Raw genomic sequence first — 21988 nt, 5'->3', positions numbered from 1 at the left:
GGTGCCAACAAGATAGAAAAACCTTGTTGACTTCATCCTCACCAGTCTATTAGTTGCAGCTACATGTGCCCATGACAGTATTGAGAGGAGTGATCACCGCACACTACATGTTTTCACATTGAGGATACCCTTCATCATTTTGTCAACAGCACTTAATGAGGTAGATCCAAAAAGATCCAGCAACAGAAACTGGGCATATATGAGGCATTGTTCCCATCTACAACAGCAGTATTGTAAAAAGAAATCTGTAACTTCATGGCCTTGCATACTGGTTTCACTATATAATTACCATTAATTCAGGGCATCAATCCTGCTTCACTGAAGATTGCAGGAGGCCATGCCAAGAGCAGCATTAATTAAAATGTAGGTGTCAGTCTGATGAGGCTATAACACTGCATTGCGGTACAGATCTCCAGCACAGAGTCTGTCCCTGTTGCACAGAAGGGAAGGGGACAAAGGAGGAGAGTGTTAGTCATTGGGGACTCTGTAGTTAGAGGGTCAGATAGAAGGTTTGTTGAAAACGAAAGAGACTCGCGATTGGTGTGTTGCCTCCCAGCTGCCAGGGTTCATGATGTCTCAGATTGTATCTTTGGGGTCCTGAAAGGAGAGGGTGACCAGCCCCAGTTGTGGTCCACATAGGTACCAATGACATAGGTAGAAAGAGGGATAGGGATGTAAGGCAGGATTTCAGAGAGCAAGGGTGGAAGCTGAGAGCTAAAACAAACAGAGTCGTTATCTCTGGTTTGTTACCCGTGCCACGTGATAGCGAGGCGAGGAAAAGGGAGAGATATCAGCTGAACAGGTAGCTGCAGGGAAAATGCAGGAGGGACGCTTTCAGCAATATGGATAATTGGGGCTCATTTTGTGGAAGGTGGGACCTCTACAAACAGGACGGTCTTCACTTGAATGAGGGGGGTACAAATATCATGGGTGGGAAATTTGCTAGTGCTATTCAGGTGGGTTTAAACTAGCTCAGCAGGGGAATGGAAACCTGTGGTATATCTCCAGTGCACAGGAGTATGTGAGTTGGGAGGACATGGACAGGATTTCATGGTCCCATGTGCTGGCAGACAGCAAGCTGGTTTGAAGTGTGTCTACTTCACCACAAGGAGTATCTGGAATAAGGTAGATGAAGTGGTGGCATGGATAGGTACCTGGGACTTTGATGTTGTGGCCATTTCAGAGACATGGATAGAGCAGGGTCAGGAATGAATGTTGCAAGTTCCAGGGTTTAGATCTTTCATTAAGAACAGGGAAGGTGGTAAAAGAGGGGAAGGCATAGCTTTGTTAGTCAAGAACAGTATAACGGTGGCTGAAAGAACTTCTGACGAGCACTCGTCTACTGAGGTGGATTTGGGCTGAGATTAGAAATAGGAGAGGAGAGGTCACATTACCTAGGAGATTATTTTATAGGCCTCCGCAGAGTTCCAGGAATGTGGAGGAGAGGATTGGCAAAAGAATTCTGGGTAGGAGAGAAAGGAACAGGGTGGTCATTATGGGGTCTTTAACTTCCCCAACTTTGACTGGAAAGACTATAACTCTAATACACCAGATGGATCAGTTTTTGTCTAATGTATGTAGGAGGGTTTCATAATATAGTATGCTAAAGCACTGACAAGAGGGGAAACCACACTGGATCTGGTGCTTGGTAATGAACCAGATGAGCACTAGGTGAGCACTTTGAAGAGAGTGACCCTAATTCGGTTACCTTTAATTTAGCGATGGAAAGGGATAGGTATATGCCACATGGCAAGAGTTATAGATGTGGCAAGGCAATTATAATGCAATTAGGCAAGACTTAGGAGGCATAGAATGGGATCACAAAATGCAGGGGATGGGGCAATCAAAATGTGGAGCTGCTTTAAGAAACAAATATTGCGTGTCTTTGTTAGGAATGTCCCTGTCAGGCAGGGAGAAAGTGATAAGGTAAGGGAACCATGGTTTACCAAAGAAATTGTATCTCCTGTTCAGCGGACGAGGAAGGCTTATGTGACGTTGAGATGAGTTGGTTCAGATGAGGCAATGGAGAGTTACAGATTAGCTGGGAAGGATTTAAAGAGAGAGTTCAGAAGAGCAAGGAGGGGACATGAGCAGTTTTTAGCAGGGAAAATAAAGGAGAAGCCTAAAGCTTTCTATAGGTATGTGAGGGATAAAAAGATGACTAGGGTAGGAATAGGGCCAGTCAAAGACAGAAGTGGGAAGTTGTGTGTGGACCTTGTGGAAATCGGAGAGTTGCTAAACGAATTTTTCTCATCTGTTTTCACTCAGGAAAAGGAGAATATTGCAGAGGAAAAGACTGAGATATGGGCTATTAGACTAGAAAGTATTGAGGTTAGTAAGGAAGAGGTATTATCAATTCTAGAATGTGTGAAAGTAGATAAGTCCCCTGGGCTGGATGGCATTTACCTGAGGATTCTCTGGGAAGCTAGGGAGGAGATGGCGGAATCTTTGGCCTTGAACTTTAAGTCATTGTCTACAGGTTTAATACTAGTGGACTGGAGGATTGCAAATGTTGTGCCCTTGTTCAAGAAGGATAGTAGGGATGACCCAGGTAATTATAGACCAGTGAGCCTTATGTCTGTTGTGGGAAAAGTTTTGGAGAGGACTATAAGAAATAGGATTTATAATCATCCAGCAAGCAACATGGTTTCATCAAGGGCAGGTCGTGTGTCACAAACCTCATTGAGTTTTTTCAGAAGCTGACCAAGCATGTGGATGAGTGTAGGCCAATTGATGTGATGTACATGGACTTCAGTAAAGCCTTTGATCAGGTTCCACATGGTAGGCATTTGGAGAAAATGCGGACGCATGGGATTGAGGGTGATTTAGCATTTTGGATTAGAAACTGGCTTTCTGTAAGAAGGCAGCGAGTGGTGGTTGATGGAAAATATTAAGCCTGGAGTCCAGTTTTACTAGTGGTGTGCCATAATGATCTGTTTTGAGACCACTGCTGTTTGTCATTCTTACAAATGATTTGCATGCAGGCATAGGTGGATGGGTTAGTAAGTTTGCAGATGACACTAAAGTCAATGGAGTGGTGGAGACTGTGGAAAAATGTTGCAGGGGGACTTGGATAAACTGCAGAATTGGGCTGAGAGTTGGCAAATGGATTTCAATGCAGATAAATGTGAGGTGATTCACTTTGAGAAGGATAAAAAATAAGGCAGAACACTGGGTCAATGGAAAAGTTCTTGGTAGTGTGGATGTGCAGAGGGATCTTGGTGTCAATGTACACAGATTCCTGAATGTTGCCACCCATGTTGATCGTGCTGTTAAGAAGGCATACAGTATGTTAGGTTTTATTGGTAGAGGAATTGAGTTCCAGAGCCGTGGTGTCATGCTGAAACTATATAAAACGCTAGTGTAGCCTCACTTGGAATATTGTGCACAGTTCTGGACACCCCATTACAGGAAGGATGTGGAAGCATTGGAAAAGGTGCAGAGGAGATTTACCAGGATGTTGCCTGGTCTGGAGGGAAGGTCTTAAAAGGAAAGGCTGAGGGACTTGGGCCTGTTTTCATTGGAGAGATGAAGGCGAAGTGGGGATTTAGTAGAGACGTGGAAGACGATCAGAAGATTAGATAGGGCGGACAGTGAGAGTCTTTTTCCTAGGATGATGACGCCGGCTTGTATGAGAGGGCATAGCTGCAAATTGAGGGCTGAAAGATTTAAGACAGATGTCAGAGGCAGGTTCTTTACTCAGAGAGTGGTAGGGGTGTAGAATGCCCTGCCTACCAATGTAGTTAACTTGGTCTCATTAGGGTCATTTAAACAGTCCATGGATATGCATATGAATAATGATGGGATAGTGTTGGGGTTGGGCTTAGATTATTTCACAGGTCGGTGCAACATCAAGGGCTGAAGGGCTTGTTCTATGCTGTATTGTTCTATGTTCTATTACTTACATGCCAAACAATAGAAGCAGCATGCAGTAGACAAAGAAAATCATTTCAAAACTTTCTGCCATATGAAGGTTAGAAGTAAGGCTTATACAATTTTTCGCAAATATGCTTGGCATTATCCACCACCCCTGGCTACTGAAGTAGCCGGTATTCATATCCAACAAGACCTGGACAACATCAAGTCTTTAGCTGATAAGTGATGCAATATTTGTGCTGTCTATGTGTCAGGCAATATCCTTCCCCAGATAAGGAAATAGAGTCTCCTCCCTAGATATTTAATGGTATTACTACTCAGTTTGCCACTACCAATATTCATGAACTTACCTTTAACCAGAAACAGAACCAGACTAGACAAATTAATACTGTGAGTAGGTCAAGTGCTGGGAATTCTATGGTGACTAACCCATCACCTATCCCTCTGATGCTACTCCACCATCTATAAATCAGAAATGCGATGGAACATTCTTTAGAAATCTTCGAATTATACAACCAGAATTATGTCAGAATTCTTTGATGAGGTAACAAGCAGAATAGATAGAGAGGAAGCAATGAATATATTATACTTGGATTTTCAGAAGGTGTTCAATGAGGTACCGTTAAGCTAATTGAAAAGAAAGGAGTTCATGGTGTTGGAGGTAAGTACATTAGCACGAATAGAGGATTGGCTAACTAATAGAAGGCAGAGAGTTGGGATAAACGAAAGCATTTTCAGAAGAGCAACTTGTAACTCATGGATGCTGCAGGGATTGGTGCTGGGACCATAGTTATAAGAATACTTGAAGGATAAAAGTTAATTATTAAAACCAGTTTTGTGAATGACTTACAAAAATAAATGGGAAACTAAATGGTTGATACAAAATATTGCAGAAATTTTGAACAAACAGTTCAAGCGAATGGGCAAATACCCAGCAGGTGGAATATATTATGGGAAAATGTGAGATAATGCACTTTGGAAGGGAGATGAGGGGCACTGAATATCATTTAAATGGAGAAAGAATGCAGAGAGCTGCAGAACAGGGGGATTTGAGAGTCTTCAGACATAAATCACTAAAAGCTAGCATACATGTTCACCAGGTAATAGAGAAGACAAATGGAAGGTTAGCCTTTATTTCAAAGGGAATGTATTATAAAAATTGAGAGGTCTTACTCAAACTACACACAGCAGTAATCAGATCACAGCTAAAATATTGTGAACAGATTTGGTCCCTTTTTGAAGGAAAGATTCTGAGAGGACTTGATAGGATAGATGTGAAAAGGTTATTTCCTCTTGTGGCAGATGTAGGACCAATGTACTGTACATTGCAGTACAGGTCATCCTGCTATAACGCATATTTTGTCAGCACAAATTGGCTATAATGCGATTGATGAATTATGGACATTGTTTGGATAACGCTAATTTTCTGCTGAATGCGTGTAGTGATTTTCTATTAGTGATCTTCTACAGAATGGTTTTCTGTAGTGGTTTTCCACAGCGCTACTTTCTATAACGTGAGGTTGCAGAGGAACACAACTGACGTATTATACTAGAATGACCTTTAAAGAGTTGTGCACTTGAAATAGAGATGATGAGGTTAAAAATCACAACACCAACAGGTTTAAATAGAAGCACTAGCTTTCGGAGTGCTGCTCCTTCATCAGGTGGTTGTGGAGTATAAGATTGTAAGGCACAGAATTTATAGCAAAGGTTTACAGTGTGATGTAACAGAAATTATATATTGAAATAGACCTGAATTGTTCGCTAAGTCTCTCATCTGTTAGAATGACCATGTTGGTTTCAGTTCTTTTATATGTAAATTGCAACACTTTTTTAAAAGTTACATTCTCAAGTGAACTTTAACAATTGGTATCATGTTGGCCCAGGTAATGTATTGAAAGTGTGAGCTTCCCTGTGTGAGACTATCTGTGCCACAGTGGTCAGACTGATTATAATCTAAAAAAGGGATTTACAGAATCTTACATGGATTCATTTGAACAAAGTAAAATGTAATTCTCCAAGTACAGATTCACCCCACAAACTTAGATGCTAATGTGTGTTGGGGGGGGAGAGCGATTATGGGTGTCTGTGCGAGTGTGTGTATGTGTGTGTGAGTGTAGAGGTGTATAAGTCTGTGAGAGGGTGCGTGTGTTAGTGTGGGTGTGTTTGTGAGAGAGGGTCTGTGTGAGTATGTGTGTGTGTAGGAGTGTGTGTGTGTATGTAGGGGTGTGTCGTGGAAATTAAATCGACTTGACTCAGTTATTAGTAAGAGCAAAGAAAGGATCGTTATTTTAAATCCTGCAAGATTGACTCATTACACTAAGCCAGATGCCTCAAAGAAAGGAGTGCTGAGCATTGTTCAGACGCTTGCCTTATACTGTTTCTTATCGCGCTGTCAAGAGCAGAGACTGGGAAAGCTCAAGTTATTATTCTCTCATCCTCTGGTCTTAGACATAACAGTTCTTCAGCTTTCACTGAGTTAGACTATTGCAAGGTCGAGTCGAATGTTTACAGAGTTCAAACAGAGATAAGCTAACTACGACCTTCATCAAAGTATCATATACAAAGCTCAGTACAGCATTGAGTTGAAGAAAAGCATTCTCTTTTAAATTCGTAGTAAATGGATAATTAATTTCATATTAAATGGATAATTTTCCATTCCAGTGTGTGTGTGGCATAGGAGTGTCTATGTGTCTGCATCTGTCTGTGTGTATGTATAGTTCAGTGGGATCACCTGTAGTGTGACATTGAATCCAAGATCCTGGTTGAGGCCATCTGTTTTTTAAGATTAGAATCAGTTTGACCATTGTGGAACAGATAGTCTAACACAGGGAAGCTCACACCTTCAATACATTATCTGGGCCAACATGACACCAATTGTTAAAGTTTACTTCAGAATGTAACTTTTTAAAAAAGTTTTGCAATTTACGTATGAAAGAACTGAAACCAACATGGTCATTCTAACAGATGAGAGACATAACAAACAACCCAGGTTTTTTTCAATATGTAATTTCAGTTACATCACACTGTAAACTTATGCTATAAGTTCTGTGTCTTACAACCTTCTATTTCACAATCACCTGATGAAGGAGTAGCACTCCGAAATCTAGTGCTTCTAAAAATACCTGTTGGACTACAACCTGGTGATGTGTGATTTTTAACTTTGTACACCCCACTCCAACACCAGCACCTCCAAATCAAAGATGATGAGGAATTTCTTTTCTGTGGAATTCTTTACCAAGGATAGTGTAGAGGCTGGTTCTTTAAGTATATTCAAGACTTGAGTTTGGCAGATTTTTAATTCAGTAAGGGAATCAAGCATTATAGGGAAAAGGCAGGATAGTGGAATTGAAGCTTAGCCAAGATTTCATTGAATGTTAAGCATACCCGATGAGCTGAATGACCGACTTCTGCTCCTACGTTTTATAGTGTTATGGTATTCTTGGATGAATGCTATTGAGAAAAGACCAAAGAATCTCTACACAATCCAGGTCAAACAGCCCATTCAATTGCCACCATATCTACCACCTTCAACATTCACTGCAGCAACTCACCCATGCTTCTCAGACAGCACCAATCAAACCTACGACTTATACAAACAGGACGGTCAAGAGCAGCAGATGCATGTGAACATGATCACTTGTAAGTTAACATCCAAGCCATCTCCCACAATAACTTGGAACTATGTAATTGCTATTTCATTGTTGCAGGATCAAACTTTTAGGTACTGCCTACCTAACAGCACTGTGGATATACTTACACCTCAAGGACTGCACAACGTCTGCAGGACAATTAGGGATGGGCAATAACAAGTGACACCTACATCCTGTGAATAAATGTAATGAAAATGTCTATTTCTTGTTTTATCCATTTGGTATGCCGCAATTGGGACTGCCCATTGACAGCCTAATCAGGCCAGTTTTAGTTTGTTGGTTCATGTCATTTAACTGAATTGACAGGGCAAAACTGATGTCATAAGGAAATGCATCTTCTTATAATTTTGCATTTAAACTGAAGTTTGCGCACTCGACTTAGCAAATATTGTTTTCTAATAGATTGCATTGTTTTCTTTTTTCCTAGACTCTTACCCTAAATGAGGTGGTTTCTGTTCGCACATATGAGAGGGAACTTGTATGAGAAAATTCCTTTCTTCATATTACTATGCTGTTAGATGAACCTCCTTATGTAATAACTTTACCTAAAAATAAATTACTATCCGGATGTCCCAATACTATACCAGTGATAGTTTATTGTGAATTATGAAGGGAATTTAATTTTTTTCCTTAAATGTAACCTTTGTCATGGACCTTTTGTGGTGTGTGCTATGAAATAACAAAAGGTTCAACAATCCTTTGTTTATATTGTTTTTGTCCTCTCCCAATTTGTTTATTCTTAATCTTAAGTGGTTTAAACCTCAGAATCGTCAGTACTGACCCCAGGCATAGCAATAGGACACATTTTAAAAATAAAATGCTAAAAATTGCAATCTAATTGTAGGATTACTACTGTGAGGATTTATTTTGACCTTGTATCTGGGATGCCCAAAATTATATTTTTTAATGATGAAATTAAATATTTTTACGAATGTCAGCATGTGTGTATTGTAAGCATATTGGAAGCACAGCAGCCAAGAAGCTAAATCAAAGTGCAACAACATTAACCATGTTCAATTACACATTGAGCTTGTAACCTGCATTTTAACCTCCAAAAAATGTCAAATTCTTTGCACTGTGGAATTTGAATTCAGTTACTATATCTTGAATTAAGAGTTAGATTAATGTCTGTCACAAAAACCTTACGATAAAAACTGTTTATCGGTGCCTTTCAGGGAAGACCTACCATCCTTGTCTGCTCTGGCCTACATGTGACTTCAGATCCATGGCAATAAAGTTGACTTATAATTGCCCTTTGAAATGACCAAGCAAATCTCTCAGTTTTATTAAACCTCTCTGAAGTCTAAAGAAAGGAACAAAACCAGTTCAACTATACAGCTTTGACATGGATACCACAAATGAAAACAGCAACACAGTCCACTTTGCTCCTTTCTAATATCTGAGGGCTTTGCTAAAATTGAGATAATTTAAAAACAATTTCAAAAATAATAAAACACCTGTACACAAGTGTAGAAATTGTCTACCACACTACTCAGATCCCAGTTAATGGTAATACTAGACAAGTTGGGTCAAATGGCCTCCTTCTGCACTGTAACAATTCTGTGATTCTGTGAATAAGTCAGATCTCATGAAGCCTGGCTTGATAGATAACAAGTTTTCTTTTTGCAGTTTGCTTACCATGGCAGCCAGTTCACAGAGCATTGTTACATGATGCTAACTTTTTTTTTAAACAAAAGAATATAAATATATTGCACATAAGAAACAAAAAGCAAAGTTCAATGTACAGTACAATTTAGGAAGATGTTAACATAAATAGCAAAGTGTAATATTCAGTCTTAAGTCATTCAGTTACAGTGAAATATCACTCCTGTCTTAACTTTCTAATTTATTACTCAGTTAACTTGTCAGCCTTTCTTCTTGGACTGTTGAAGAAACTTAAGCTTTCTTTTTGGTTCTGATTACCTGAAGACTTCTTTCCAATTTTCACAGCCCGGGAATATGTACAAACTAAAAAAAACTGCTCATCTGAACTCAACTGGCTGCTTACGACTAGTTTCCATAACATAAAGCTCAACTTTGAAAACTTTAGTAACTAATTCCCCATATGGCTAATCAAATCATTTAAGTCTTATGTTTCTTGGAAGAACTTTCTCAACTCCAATGCCCAAAATAACTTTATAACCTTTATTACTGGAATTTCATGAGCCACTCAAAATTTTCCAATACTATCTCGAATTGATAACACCTCTTCCTTACTAACCTCGATCCTTTCTAGTCTTATATCTCGTATCTCATTCTTCTCCTCTACAATATTCTCCTTTTTCTGATTGAAAACCGATGAGAAATATTTGTTTATCACCTCTCCGATCTCCAGAGTCGACACACAACTTCCCACTTCTATATTTGCCTGGCCCTATTCCTACCCTAGTCATCCTTTTATTCCTCACATATCTATAGAAAGCTTTAGGGTTCTCCTTTATTTTCCCTGCTAAAGATTGCTCATGTCCTCTCTTTGCTCTTCTTAACTCTCTCTTTAAATCCTTCCCAGCTAATCTGTGACTCTCCATCACCTCATCTGAACCATCTCATCTCAACATCACATAAGCTTTCCTCTTCCGCTTAACAAGAGATACAATTTCTTTGGTAAACCACATTTCCCTTACCTTATCACTTCCTCCCTGCCTGACAGGGACATACCTATCAAGGACACGCAATATCTGTTCCTTAAACCAGCTCCACATTTTGATTGTTCCCATCCCCTGCATTTTGAGACCCCATTCTATGCATCCTAAGCCTTGCCAAATTGCATTTCCCCATCGATAACACGTGCCGTGTGGCATGTGCCTATTCCTTTCCATCACTAAACTAAAGGTAACCGAATTATGGTCAATCTCTCCAAAGTGCTCGCCTATCACTAAATCAAACACCTGGCCTGGTTTATTACCAAGCACCAGATCCAGTGTGGCCTCCACTCTTGTCGGCCCTTCCACAGACTCTGACAGGAAACCCTCCTGCACACATTAGTATGTCGGATGGATCAGTTTTTGTCCAGAGTTATAGCATTTCCAGTCAATGTTGAGGAAGTTAAAGTCCCCCATAATGACCACCCTGTTCCTTTCACTCCTACCCAGAATCATTTTGCCAATCCTCTCCTCCACATCCCTGAAACTCTGCAGAGGCCTTTAAAAAAAACCCAGTATTGTGACCTCCTCTCCTGCTTCTAACCTCAGCCCATACCACCTCAGTAGACGAGTTCTCATCAAAAGTTTTTCAGCCACTGTTATACTGTCCTGGACTAACAAGGCCATACCTCCCCCTTTTTACCACCTTCCCTGTTCTTAATGAAAGATCTAAACCCTGGAACTTGCAACATCCATTCCTGACCCTGCTCTACTTATGTCTCTGAAATGGTCACAACATCGAAGTCCCAGGTACCTATCCATGCTGCAAGCTCACCTACCTTATTTCGGATACTTCTGTCATTGAAGTAGACACACTTCACACCAGCTTGCTATCTGCCAGCACATTCCTGTGACCATGAAATCCTGTCCATGTCCTCCCTACTCTCATCCTTCTGTGCACTGGAACTATACCTCAGGTTCCCATTCCCCTGCTGCCCCTGGTAAGTCATCCCCCCCACAGTATCCAAAACGGTACACTTGTTTTTCAGAGGAACGACCACAGGAGATCCCTGCATTGACTGTTTTTTCTCCTTTGAGCAATTACCCAGCTTTCTTCATGCCTAGGAGTAACCATTTCCCTGTAACTCTTATCTATCACAGCTTCTGCCTCCAAAGTTCATCCAGCTCCTACTCAGTTCCCTAATGCGGTCTTGGAGGAGCGAGACTTGGGTGCACTTCCCGCAGATGTACTTGGATGGGCCACTAATGGTATCCCTCACCTCAAACATCATGCAGGAAGAACGTCCCTCTTCCTGCACTTCCATCCCTGCTTATCCCTTATCAGAATGTAAACAAGAGAAGCTTAATGATGTGTCCCTGTGTTTAAGGTTACAGGAGGTGGTTGGGTGGGCAGCCATACAAAGATAGGGTCTCGAGTTTAGGAAACAGTCACTTATATAGCTGGAGAGAAATAAAAAAAAGTCCCTCCTTTCCCAGAAACGTCTGCTCTCCGATGTCAGATGTAAAGACTCAAATCAGTGACTCACTGCTCCCGAAAGGCCCCTGGTCCAAGCTCCCACCCTTCGTGCTGCTGCTGCTGAAAAACAAATGGAGGATAGGTCATATCTCACAAATCTCATTGAGTTTGTTGAGAAGGTGACCAAGCAATTCGATGAGGGTAGGGCAGTTAACGTGGTGTACATGGACTTCAGTAGAGCATTTGATAAGGTTCCACATGGTCAGCTATTTTTATAATTGACTTAAACACAGGCATAGGTGGATAGGTTAGTAAGTTTGTAGATGACACTAAAGTTGGTGGAGTAGTAGACAGTGAGGAAGAATGTTGCAGGTTGCAGGCGGGCTTGGATAAACTGCAGAATTGGGCTGAGAGGTGGCAAATGGAGTTCAATGCAGATAAATGTGAGGATATTCACTTTGGGAAGAATAACAGGAAGGCAGAATACTGGATCAATGGAAAGATTCTTGATAGTATGGATGTGCAGAGGGATCTTGGAATCCATGTATATAGATCACTGAAAAAGTTGCCGTCCAGATTGGTAGTGCTGTTAAGAAGGCACACAGTGTGTTAGGTTTTATTGGTAGAAATATTGAGTTCCGGAGCCATAATGTCATGATGCAACTGTAAAAAACGCTAGTGCGGCCACAGTTGGAATATTGTGTACAGTTCTGGTCACCCCATTACAGGAAGGAATTGGAAGCATTGGAAAAGGTGCAGAGATTTATCAGGATGTTGCCTGGTCTGGAGGGAAGGTCTTAAGAGGAAAGACTAAGAGACTTGAGTCTGTTCTCATTGGAAAGAAGAAGGCTAAGAGGGGATTTGATGAGACATAGAAAATGATCAGAGGATTAGATAGGGTGGACAGTGAAAGTCTTTGTCCAAGGATGATGACGTCAGCTTGTACGAGGGGGCATAACTACAAATTGAGGGGTGATAGATTTTAGACAGATGTCAGGTTCTTTACTCAGGGAGTGGTAGGGGTGTGGAATGCCTTGCCTGCCAATGTAGTTAACTCGGCCACATTAGGGGCATTTAAACAGTCCTTGAATAAGCACATGAATGATGATGGGGTAGTGTAGGGGGGTGAGCGAGACCTTTAAGTGTCCCTGGGATGAGACTTCTTGAGTAGAAGAATAACTGGAACAAAGATTAGAATTAGAATCCCTGCTGTGTGGAAACAGGCCCATCGGCCCAACAAGGCCATACCGACCCTCCAGAGTATCCCACCCAAACCCATTCCACTACATTTACCCCTGACTCATGCACCTAACCTATACATCCCTGAACACTCTGGGCAATTAAGCATGACCAATTCACCAATTTAGCACAACCAATTTGGATTGTGGGAGGAAACCCTGGAGAACCTGGACGAAACCCACGCAGACATGGAGAGAATGTGCAAACCCCACACAGACAGTGTGGAGTTCCTGATGAAGGACTCTGGGCCGAAACATCGAATTTCCTGTTCCTTGGATGCTGCCTAACCTGCTGTGCTTTAACCAGCAACACATTTTCAGCCCACACAGACAGTTGCCCGGGGCTGGAATTGAATCCGAGTCCTGGTGCTGTGAGGCAGCAGTGGTAAGCACTGAGCCACTGTGCCATCCCCCCAAAACTCATTATTCATGGAGGATTGAAATCTCACTATCCACGTAAAAGCATAATCGAGGAATTCTGCCAAAGGACTACCAAAACTCTTTGTTAAAAATAAACTGTCTCTATTTGGGCCAACATCAAACCCCGTCATGTGAGATTCCATGTGTTTTTTATGACCAGAAACAATAACATTCAGCAGCATCAAAAAGGATTCTCTCTCTCTGTCTTTGCAAGTGGCATACTCAGTTTTGAAAATGTGATTCGCTGTGAGGGAGAACGTGGAGTGAAAGATCTTTTAAACTGTGGAAATCTACTCAGTATAACTACATCCAAGGGAACTTATTTCTTATCAATTCTACTTACCATCTCTCACCTTTTACTGTGATCTGTTTTTATGCATGCATGAATGTTTGTGGTGGGTCCATCATGGAACTCAAGACAGGTTTCATCTTTTTCTAATGTTTGTACTTCTACTGAGTGAGTTCGTAATAAAACTAACTCCTTAATTTGATTACCTCGAGATCTGACTAGCTTAGTTCTTCACAATTTTACATATGTTCACATGAATGTTGAACACCTTTTTAAACCTTTAAACTTTGTATACTATCCTAAGGAGTAAACAGAGTGGAATTTATTCGCGTCTCCAGACTTGATCAGACCAGTAGACAAAGCTAAAAGATCCAACAAGGAACAAATCATATCTAAGCTCTATAATATCTAATTGCTATCGTGCATCAAACTTCATCTTGTTTAACCTCTTCTTGTTTGACTACCTTATGATTTTCCTCCATTGCAAAGCTGATCCTCTAGATCCCAACCTAAAAAGAGGAATGGGGAAGCAGCCAATCTACCTTCTGGCGACTGAGAATCCAGCAAGCTCATACAAAACGGTGCTAGCAGCAGTTCTTTGAAGATTTAATTAGCCAAACCATAATCTCCAGGACATCAATATGAGGGACAAAGTTAAACCATTTGCGACCATCTTCAGCCAGACGTTTTGGGTAAATGATCATTCTCTCTCTGTTCCCAAGGTCCTCAACATCACAATGTCAGTCTTCAGCCAATACATTTCACTCCACATGATATCTAGAAATAACTGAAACTACTGGAAACTGAGAAGACAGTAATTTCTCTACATGTTCTGACAATAGTACTGTAAACTTGTTTTCAGGGCCCATTAGCCATTGCAGTATCTAATGCTGACAGCCATTTCTAGATATAACATGAAAGAATCAAATTAGCTAAAGACTGGCATCAATGATGTTGAGGCCCTATTGAGAATGCCAAGATAGATGATCCACTTGATATTTCTGGCTAAAGATTGTTGTAAGTGCTTCAGCCTTACATTTTGCATTAATGTGCTAGAATCACCCGATTGAGAATAAGAATGGTTGTGGAGCCTCCTCCTCCAGTAAGTTGTTTAATTGTCCACCACCATTCACCACTAGATGTAGCAAGACTGCAGACTTTAAATGTAATCTATTGGTTGTGGAATCGATTAGCTCTTTCTATTACTTATTGCTTGAGCTGTTTGGCACGCAAGTAATCCTGTTATGGACCTCACTGGGCTGAAATCTAAACTTCAATTAAAAATGATACAACACCAGGTTATAGTCCCAACAGGTTTGTTTGGAAGCACCAGCTTTCGGAGCGCTGCTCATTCATCAGTTGGTTGTGGAGTATAAGATCGTAAGTCAGACTTCATAGCAAAAGTTTAGAGTGTGATATAACTGAAATTATATATTGAAAAAGACATGGATTGTTTGTTAAGTCTCTCATCTTTTAGAATGACTATGTTGGTTTTAGTTCTTTCATATGTAAATCGCAGGGCTTATTTTAAAGTTACATTCTCAAGTGAACTTTAACAATAGGAGCAATGTTGGCCCAGATAATTCATTGTATCAAGATCGCAAGAGATAAATATAGGAATCTATGAAACTTCATTCAACAATACTTGATACAAAAGGATTAAATGAAAGTAGGAGACAATGTTTGTAATAACTTTTTATAACTTTTCTCAAAATTAGTACCACAACTTCAGATGGAGTATTTACAATATGTATTATTTTTGAAGTTTGGTTAATTCGTCCCCCGTGTTTTTAGCAGCCACTTGGTTGAATTACCATTGAGGCCTGACGTGACAGGTGGCTCACACCAACATTTTGCAAACTGCAAGGATTGTATCTTTTTATTTTTGTGTTTTTAAAAATCAAGTGGTTGAAATAAAAAAAAGTTTAATAATTAGTGTTTAAAGAAAGAGTAGCTGGAGTTTTGAAAGCAAGTAACCTGATGTCTATACCAAGTATTATAAACAACCATTAGAACATGCAGTAGTTAAAGTTCAGATTGCAGACAGTCTGAAGTCAAGGGTATGTACTGATGCACTTCTTGTTGGCAACAGGAATAAATTGTTTATTTACTAGACGTAGTTATCAATGTCAGAGACAGTTTTCTTGTCAATTATTGTGTGATGCGTTCTTGGGTACCTCAGAGGGAAAAAATAGTGCAGATCCTCTCCTAGCCCAGAAGCTGCCTGTTCTCTGCAGTCAAAATCTCAAAACCTGAAAGAAAACCAATTACTTTTCCTACAGCAGTTGCTGTGACCTCTGACTTTTGAAGTGATAAATCATAGTCATGTTTTTCAAATGAATAGTTGCTGTATACTACTTACAAACCAATAGAAGCATCCAGAAAGATACATGAGAAGCAAGGAGTCTGAAGAAAGATTGTTTCAACACCAGATCTGGGAAGCAAAGAATGCTGAACTGAGCTTCCAATGTGTTTCATCTTTACCAATAATCTATTGTCTGTGTGTGTGTGTAAAAGCGGAAGTTTATATGTGGATTAGTGTTTTCATTAGTAATGTTATAATCCATTAGTTTATATCTGTTTACCTGTAGCTACAGTCACATTACTTGAAATAAATGATAGTTTAGTACAGAAACCTGGTCCATGCTTTCTATTAGCTTTGGTTTGGAGATCAAGTACAGTCAGTTCTGCTTGAATGCGTGTTTCTTCAATGTGAATTAGTTTAATCTGATTGAAGAATTTAGACAGTTATTTGTAGAATGCGCACTTTTTTTTACCTGTATTGGATATAACACAATTTTGGCTCCATTACTTTAAATGGCGTGGCTATTGTGTGATTCTCCTGTAACGCAACTTCACATGAGAAAGGAACTGTTACATTATATCAAAACCGACTGTAAATTGGGACGTATGTGTGCTTTAAAAAAAAATTAACATTTTGTACAAGTCTGGGAAAAACAACACTCAACTTCAGTGGTGTTCCTGATGGGTCAAAATAAAAATGATCTTATATTTTCGTACTATCCTCCTTGAGGCCAGTACATGAATATTTACCTCTATTGATGAGAATCTGTAAGTATGCATTCAAATTAGTGAGTTTTCCATCCCTGAACCTATATCTACTCACCATGATATTTATGGCAGTAAATTGGCTGAAAATGCATCTTAATCAAATACACTATACCACATAAACTACATATCCCACTTTTACTTGCCACATAGTAGTGCATCTCATGAACTCACTTTCATCCTGAATGGCAAAAATTCTTAGATATTAGGGCAACACCATTAATTGATCACTAACCTATAACTAATGAATAGAATTTTTGAAACCATTAAGTTGCTAATTCAAATGAATACAACGTACTGCGGAAAGTGGAAATCTGGAACAAATACTAAAAACGCTGGAGAAACTCCGGTCTGACAGCATCTATGAAGAGAAACAAAGTTAACATTTTGAATCTGATATGACTTCAGAACTGAAAGAGGTTGGAAAATGTTGTGCTTAATACTTTTGACAGAGGTAGAAGAGGGATGAAGGGATCAGTTGTGTGGAAGCCCTGTGAAAAAGACAAAGGGGTTTGCTAATCGGAGTGAAGGAAATATGGAGACGTGAAATAGGTATAATGCAATATGTTGTAGGGTAAAAATGAGTCTTCTTGGCTGAGGGGAAAACTGAAAATGGATTGGAGGGGAGCGTGCAGTAGGAGGAGAATGGAAGAAAGCTGGGGGGGGGGCAAATGTCATGAGGTCATGGTTTGAAGTTATCAGAGTAAAAAGTGAGGTCTGCAGATGCTGGAGATCACAGTTGAAAATGTGTTGCTGGTTAAAGCACAGCAGATTAGGCAGCATCCAAGGAACAGGAAATTCGATGTTTCGGGCCAGAGCCCTTCATCAGGAAGGTGAAGGGCTCTGGCCCGAAACGTCGAATTTCCTGTTCCTTGGATGCTGCTAATCTGCTGTGCTTTAACCAGCAACACATTTTCAACCTTGAAGTTATTAGATTCAACATTGAGTCCTGAAGGCTGTAAAGTGCCAAATCTGTAAATGAGGTATTGTACCTCGAGATGGTGCTGTGCTTCAGTGGAATACTGCATCAGGCCCAGGACAGAAATGTGTGGCATGAGAGTAAGAGGACTTATTGAAATGACAAACAACTGAAAGGACAGCGTTATTCCTAAAGACTGTGCAAAGGTGTTCCACAACGTGATCACCTAGTAGTGACCAACAGGGACTAGATCGATCAAAGGAGAAGTAAAATCATCTGGAAGATAAGTTTGTGGCATTGGACAGTATGAAGAGTGGAGGTGATTGGGCAAGTGTTGTATCTTCTGCGGTTGCATGGGAAGGTGCCAAGGGACAGTAAATTATAAGATGTGTACCAGAATGTCAAGGAGAACAGTCCCTCTGCAATGCTGACAGTGGAAAGAAGGGGAAGATGTGTTTCAGGATGGCCTTGTACTGGTGGTGGAAATAGAGGAGCTCGATCCTTTGAATGAGCAGACTGGTTGGGAGGAAAATGAGAAGGAAATGCTATTAGTATTCTGCAAAGGAAGGGAAAAAGTGAGGGCAGAAATGTGGGCTATAAGTTGGATTATGGCTGAGGGCCCTGTCCATCACAGTTGGGGAGAGTTCTTGGTTATAGTAAAAAGGCATGTTGGAGACAGATGAGTGGATGTTGGCATAATCAGAATAGATGAGACAAAGATCGAGAAACTGGGAGAATGGAATAGAATCCTTGTAGAAAATTGGGTGTTAGAAGGTTAATCAAGGTTACTGTGGTTTTTGGTGAGCTGGTAATGGATGTTGATGGACAATGCATCCCAAAAATGGAAACTGAGAAATCAAGCAAGGATATGGACCACATAAAGTTGAGAGCAGTATGGAAAATTGAAGCAAAATTGAATAGCTTTTCCAATTCTAGATAAGAGCAGGAAGCAGGACCAATGATATCACTAATGTATTGGAGAAAGATTTGTGTGTGAGGGTCCAAGTTGAACTGGTACAAGGGATGTTCCACATACCCTACAAAGCAGCAGGGATAGCTGGGACCCGCGTGAGTATCCAAAGCCACACATCCACTTGGAGAAAGTGAGTTGAGCTACGGTTGCTAATTCACTCTGATTTTTAATTATTCTTTACCTGGGCACCAAAGGTTTATCTGATTCTTTTGCCTGTGACTTCTCACTGGCAAACTATCCAAGACACTATCAAGATTAGAGGAGCCATATATCAAAATTTATTAAACTGCATTCAGCAATAGTTGATGCAAAAGGATGAAAGGAATTCAGGAGATAATGTTTGTAATAACTTTTTATAATGTTTTCCTTAAAATAATTACAGATTGAGCATTACAATGTTTTCTTTTTAGGAGTCTGGTCCAGAATTCTTCCTCGATTTCATAAGCAGCTGCTTGATTGAATTACTGCTGGGGCCTGATTTGGCAGAGTGTATGTAGCTAACATCAGCGTTTTACTAGCCAAACTTTCCAAATTTCCACATACTTGAAGGTAGAAAATGGATATTTACCTCTGCTAATGTGTCAAAGTATGCATTCAAATTAGTGACTTTTCAATTCCAGAATCCACATCTACTCATGCTATTCAATATATGGCACAGAACTGGCTGAAATGACATCTTCAACCAAATACAACAAAAACTGCATACTCCATCTGTTACACACCCAATGTTAATGTATCTCATGAACTCACTTTCATCCTCAAAAGTAAACTTCTTAAAGATCATTTTTCAAAATAGTAGGGCTCCATCCTCAATGGGCTACTGACCTACAATTAATTAATAGAATTTGTAAACCATTGTGTTGTTAATTCAAATGAAAGCAACATACTGTGGATGCTGGAAATCAAAACAAAAGCACACAATGTTGGAGAAACTGAAGACAGGTAGCATTCTTGGAGAGAGAGAACATTTTTGAGTCCATTATGACATTTTCAGAGCTGAAAGGGATTGGAAAATGTTGGTGTTTTTTATTCGTTTGACAGAGGCAAGGGGTGGTGTGGACATGTAGTGGAAAAGGCAAAGGGATTGTTAACTAGGGTGAAAGAGAAGTAGAGGAGTGAAATAGGTGAAAAATCAAGAAGTAGAAGGTGGAAAATGAGTCCTCTCAGCTGAGAGAAAACTGTACAAGACAGAAACCAGGCAAGCCTGTTGGTGGAGCAGAAGAATGTAAGAAAACACAAATATCAAAAAGTCAGGCTTTGACGTGGTGACATTCAACATTGAATCCTGGAGGCTGTAAAATGCCTTTACAGAAAATGAGGTGTTCCTTAAGCTTGCATTGTGTGGAAGCTTCAGTGGAATGTTCAGCAGGTCAGGATAGAAATGCTAGCATGGGATCAAGGCAACATATTGGAATGGCAAGAAAATGGAAGATTGGGGTCATTCCTATGGACAGAGTGGAGAAGTTTTGCAAAACAGCTACCCAATCTGAGTTTGATCTCATCAATGTAAAGACCACTTTGTGAGCATCAAATACAGTGAACCAGATTGACCAAAGTGCAAATAAAACACTGCTTCCCCTGAAAGGTGTGTCTGGGGTCTTGGCCTGTAAAGAGGATGGGGGTAAACTGACAAGTGTTGCATCTTCTGCAATTGCATGGGAAGGTGCCTTGGGAAAGTGAGGAAATGGGAGGAGTGATGATGAATTGATGAGGAATCATGGTCTGCTGAGTGGAATGGAGGGGAAGTCATATTTGATGATGGCATTATGCTGCAATTGGCAGAAATGGTGGAAAATGATGTTTTCAATTTGGACACTAGTCACATTGAAGTGAGGGCAGGACAAGGAGAACCCTATTATTATTCTCTGAAGGAGAGGGAGAGATCAGGGGCAGAAGTACGGGAAATGAGTTGGACATGGCTGAAGACGCTGTCTCTCCCAGGAGTGGGAAATCTTGGATTGAGGATAAAGGAGATCATGTTGGAGGCAGCACAAAGGAAGGTAGCATCATCAGAACAGTTGCAACAAAGTTAGAGAAACAAAGAGAATGGGAATAGAATCCTTGCAAGAAGTACATTGTGAAGAGGTGTAGTCAAGGTGGGAGTTGGTGAGCCTGTATTAGATATTGGTGGACAGTCTATTCCCAGAACTGGAAACAGAAAAGCCGTATAGGTAGACCCAAAACATCATTAAAGAGGGAAATCTATGATTTTTGACACAGCAACATAAAAGGAATGGTGATATATTTCCAAGTTAAAATGATGAGTGACTTGGAGGTGAACTTGCAGGTAGTGATGCCATTCCTGTTCTTCCAGATGGAAGTTATCATGAGTTTGTAAGGTGCTGTCTATTCACCTTTGGAGAAGTTCTGCATCTTGCCGATGGTACGCATTGCTAATATTACATGTTTATGGTGGAGGGAGTGGATGTTATGCCAATCAAACATGTTGCTTTGCCTTGGATGGTTTTTTCAGTGTTGTTCGAGCTGCACCAATAAAGCAAGTGGGAGTATACCATCATAATATTTACTAATACAATTTTCTGATGAAGGGCTTTTGCCAGAAACATCGATTTTCCTGCTCCTCAGATGCTGCCTGACCTGCTGTGCTTTTCCAGCACCACTCTGATCTAAACTCAGCTATCAGAGAAACACATTCAGTTCACTAACCTTCTTTAGTGAAGGAAGCTGCTGTCCTTACCTGATCTGGCTACGTGTGATTCTAGACCCACAGCAATTTGATTCACTTTTAACTGCCCCCTAAAATAGCCTAGAAAGTCACACAGTTGTAAAATTTGTTAAAATGAATGAAAAGAATGAGAATGGGCAGACTGCCTGGCATCAACCCAGGCACTGGAAATGACAATGAAAAAAATCAGCACAGTTAAAATTAAGAGGTTATTGGCAAATTTAGGAGTACTGTTCAACAGATTAGTCAAGCAACAGCCTGACACAGTCATATCCATGATACTCACAATAACCACATCTCACAGACAACGTCCCAGACACCATCATCACCAGCAGGACAGATACAGCAGATGTAGTAGCACAGTGGTAGACAGTCAGGCAACTCAAGATTGGGTATCCATGAGGCACTGTGGGCTATCAGTATCAGCCATTTTGTACTTCCACTCAACCATCAAGCCAGAGAATCAACCCCGATTCAATGAGGAGAAGGGAGGGCATGCTAGGAGTTCCATTTTCCTAAAACTGAGGTGTCAATTTAGTGAATCGACAACACAGGCCTACTTGCATACCAAACAGTAGATGCAGCCAGCGATAGATAGAGTTCGTGATCCCACAATCAGTGGATCAGATTTAAGTTCTGCAATCCTGCTATATCCAGTCATGAATGACGTTTGACAATTAAACAACTCACTGGAGGAGGAGACTCCAAAAATATCTCTATCTCCAATGATGTCAAAGCCCAGCACATTAGTATAAAATGTAAAACTGAAGCATCTGCAGCAATCTTCAGCCAGAAATGTCAAGTCG

General features: G+C 40.4%; 1 protein-coding gene across 1 annotated transcript in view; it reads left to right on the top strand.

Annotated features, from left to right (window-relative positions):
• The window catches only part of LOC132829783 (fatty acid-binding protein, brain-like), a 31117-nt gene extending 23104 nt beyond the window's left edge, over window positions 1-8013 (top strand). The window contains exon 4 of the mRNA XM_060847149.1: window positions 7957-8013. Coding sequence (XP_060703132.1) covers window positions 7957-8013 — 57 coding nt within the window. The remainder of the gene's footprint in view (window positions 1-7956) is intronic.
• The last annotated feature ends 13975 nt before the right edge of the window (window positions 8014-21988 follow it).

This window comes from Hemiscyllium ocellatum, chromosome 30 (genome assembly GCF_020745735.1).
Source record: "Hemiscyllium ocellatum isolate sHemOce1 chromosome 30, sHemOce1.pat.X.cur, whole genome shotgun sequence".
In the NCBI taxonomy this organism is placed as follows: Eukaryota; Metazoa; Chordata; class Chondrichthyes; order Orectolobiformes; family Hemiscylliidae; genus Hemiscyllium; species Hemiscyllium ocellatum.
The sequence above is the reverse complement of the archived record's forward strand: the minus strand, read 5'-3'. Positions and strand labels throughout refer to the sequence as shown.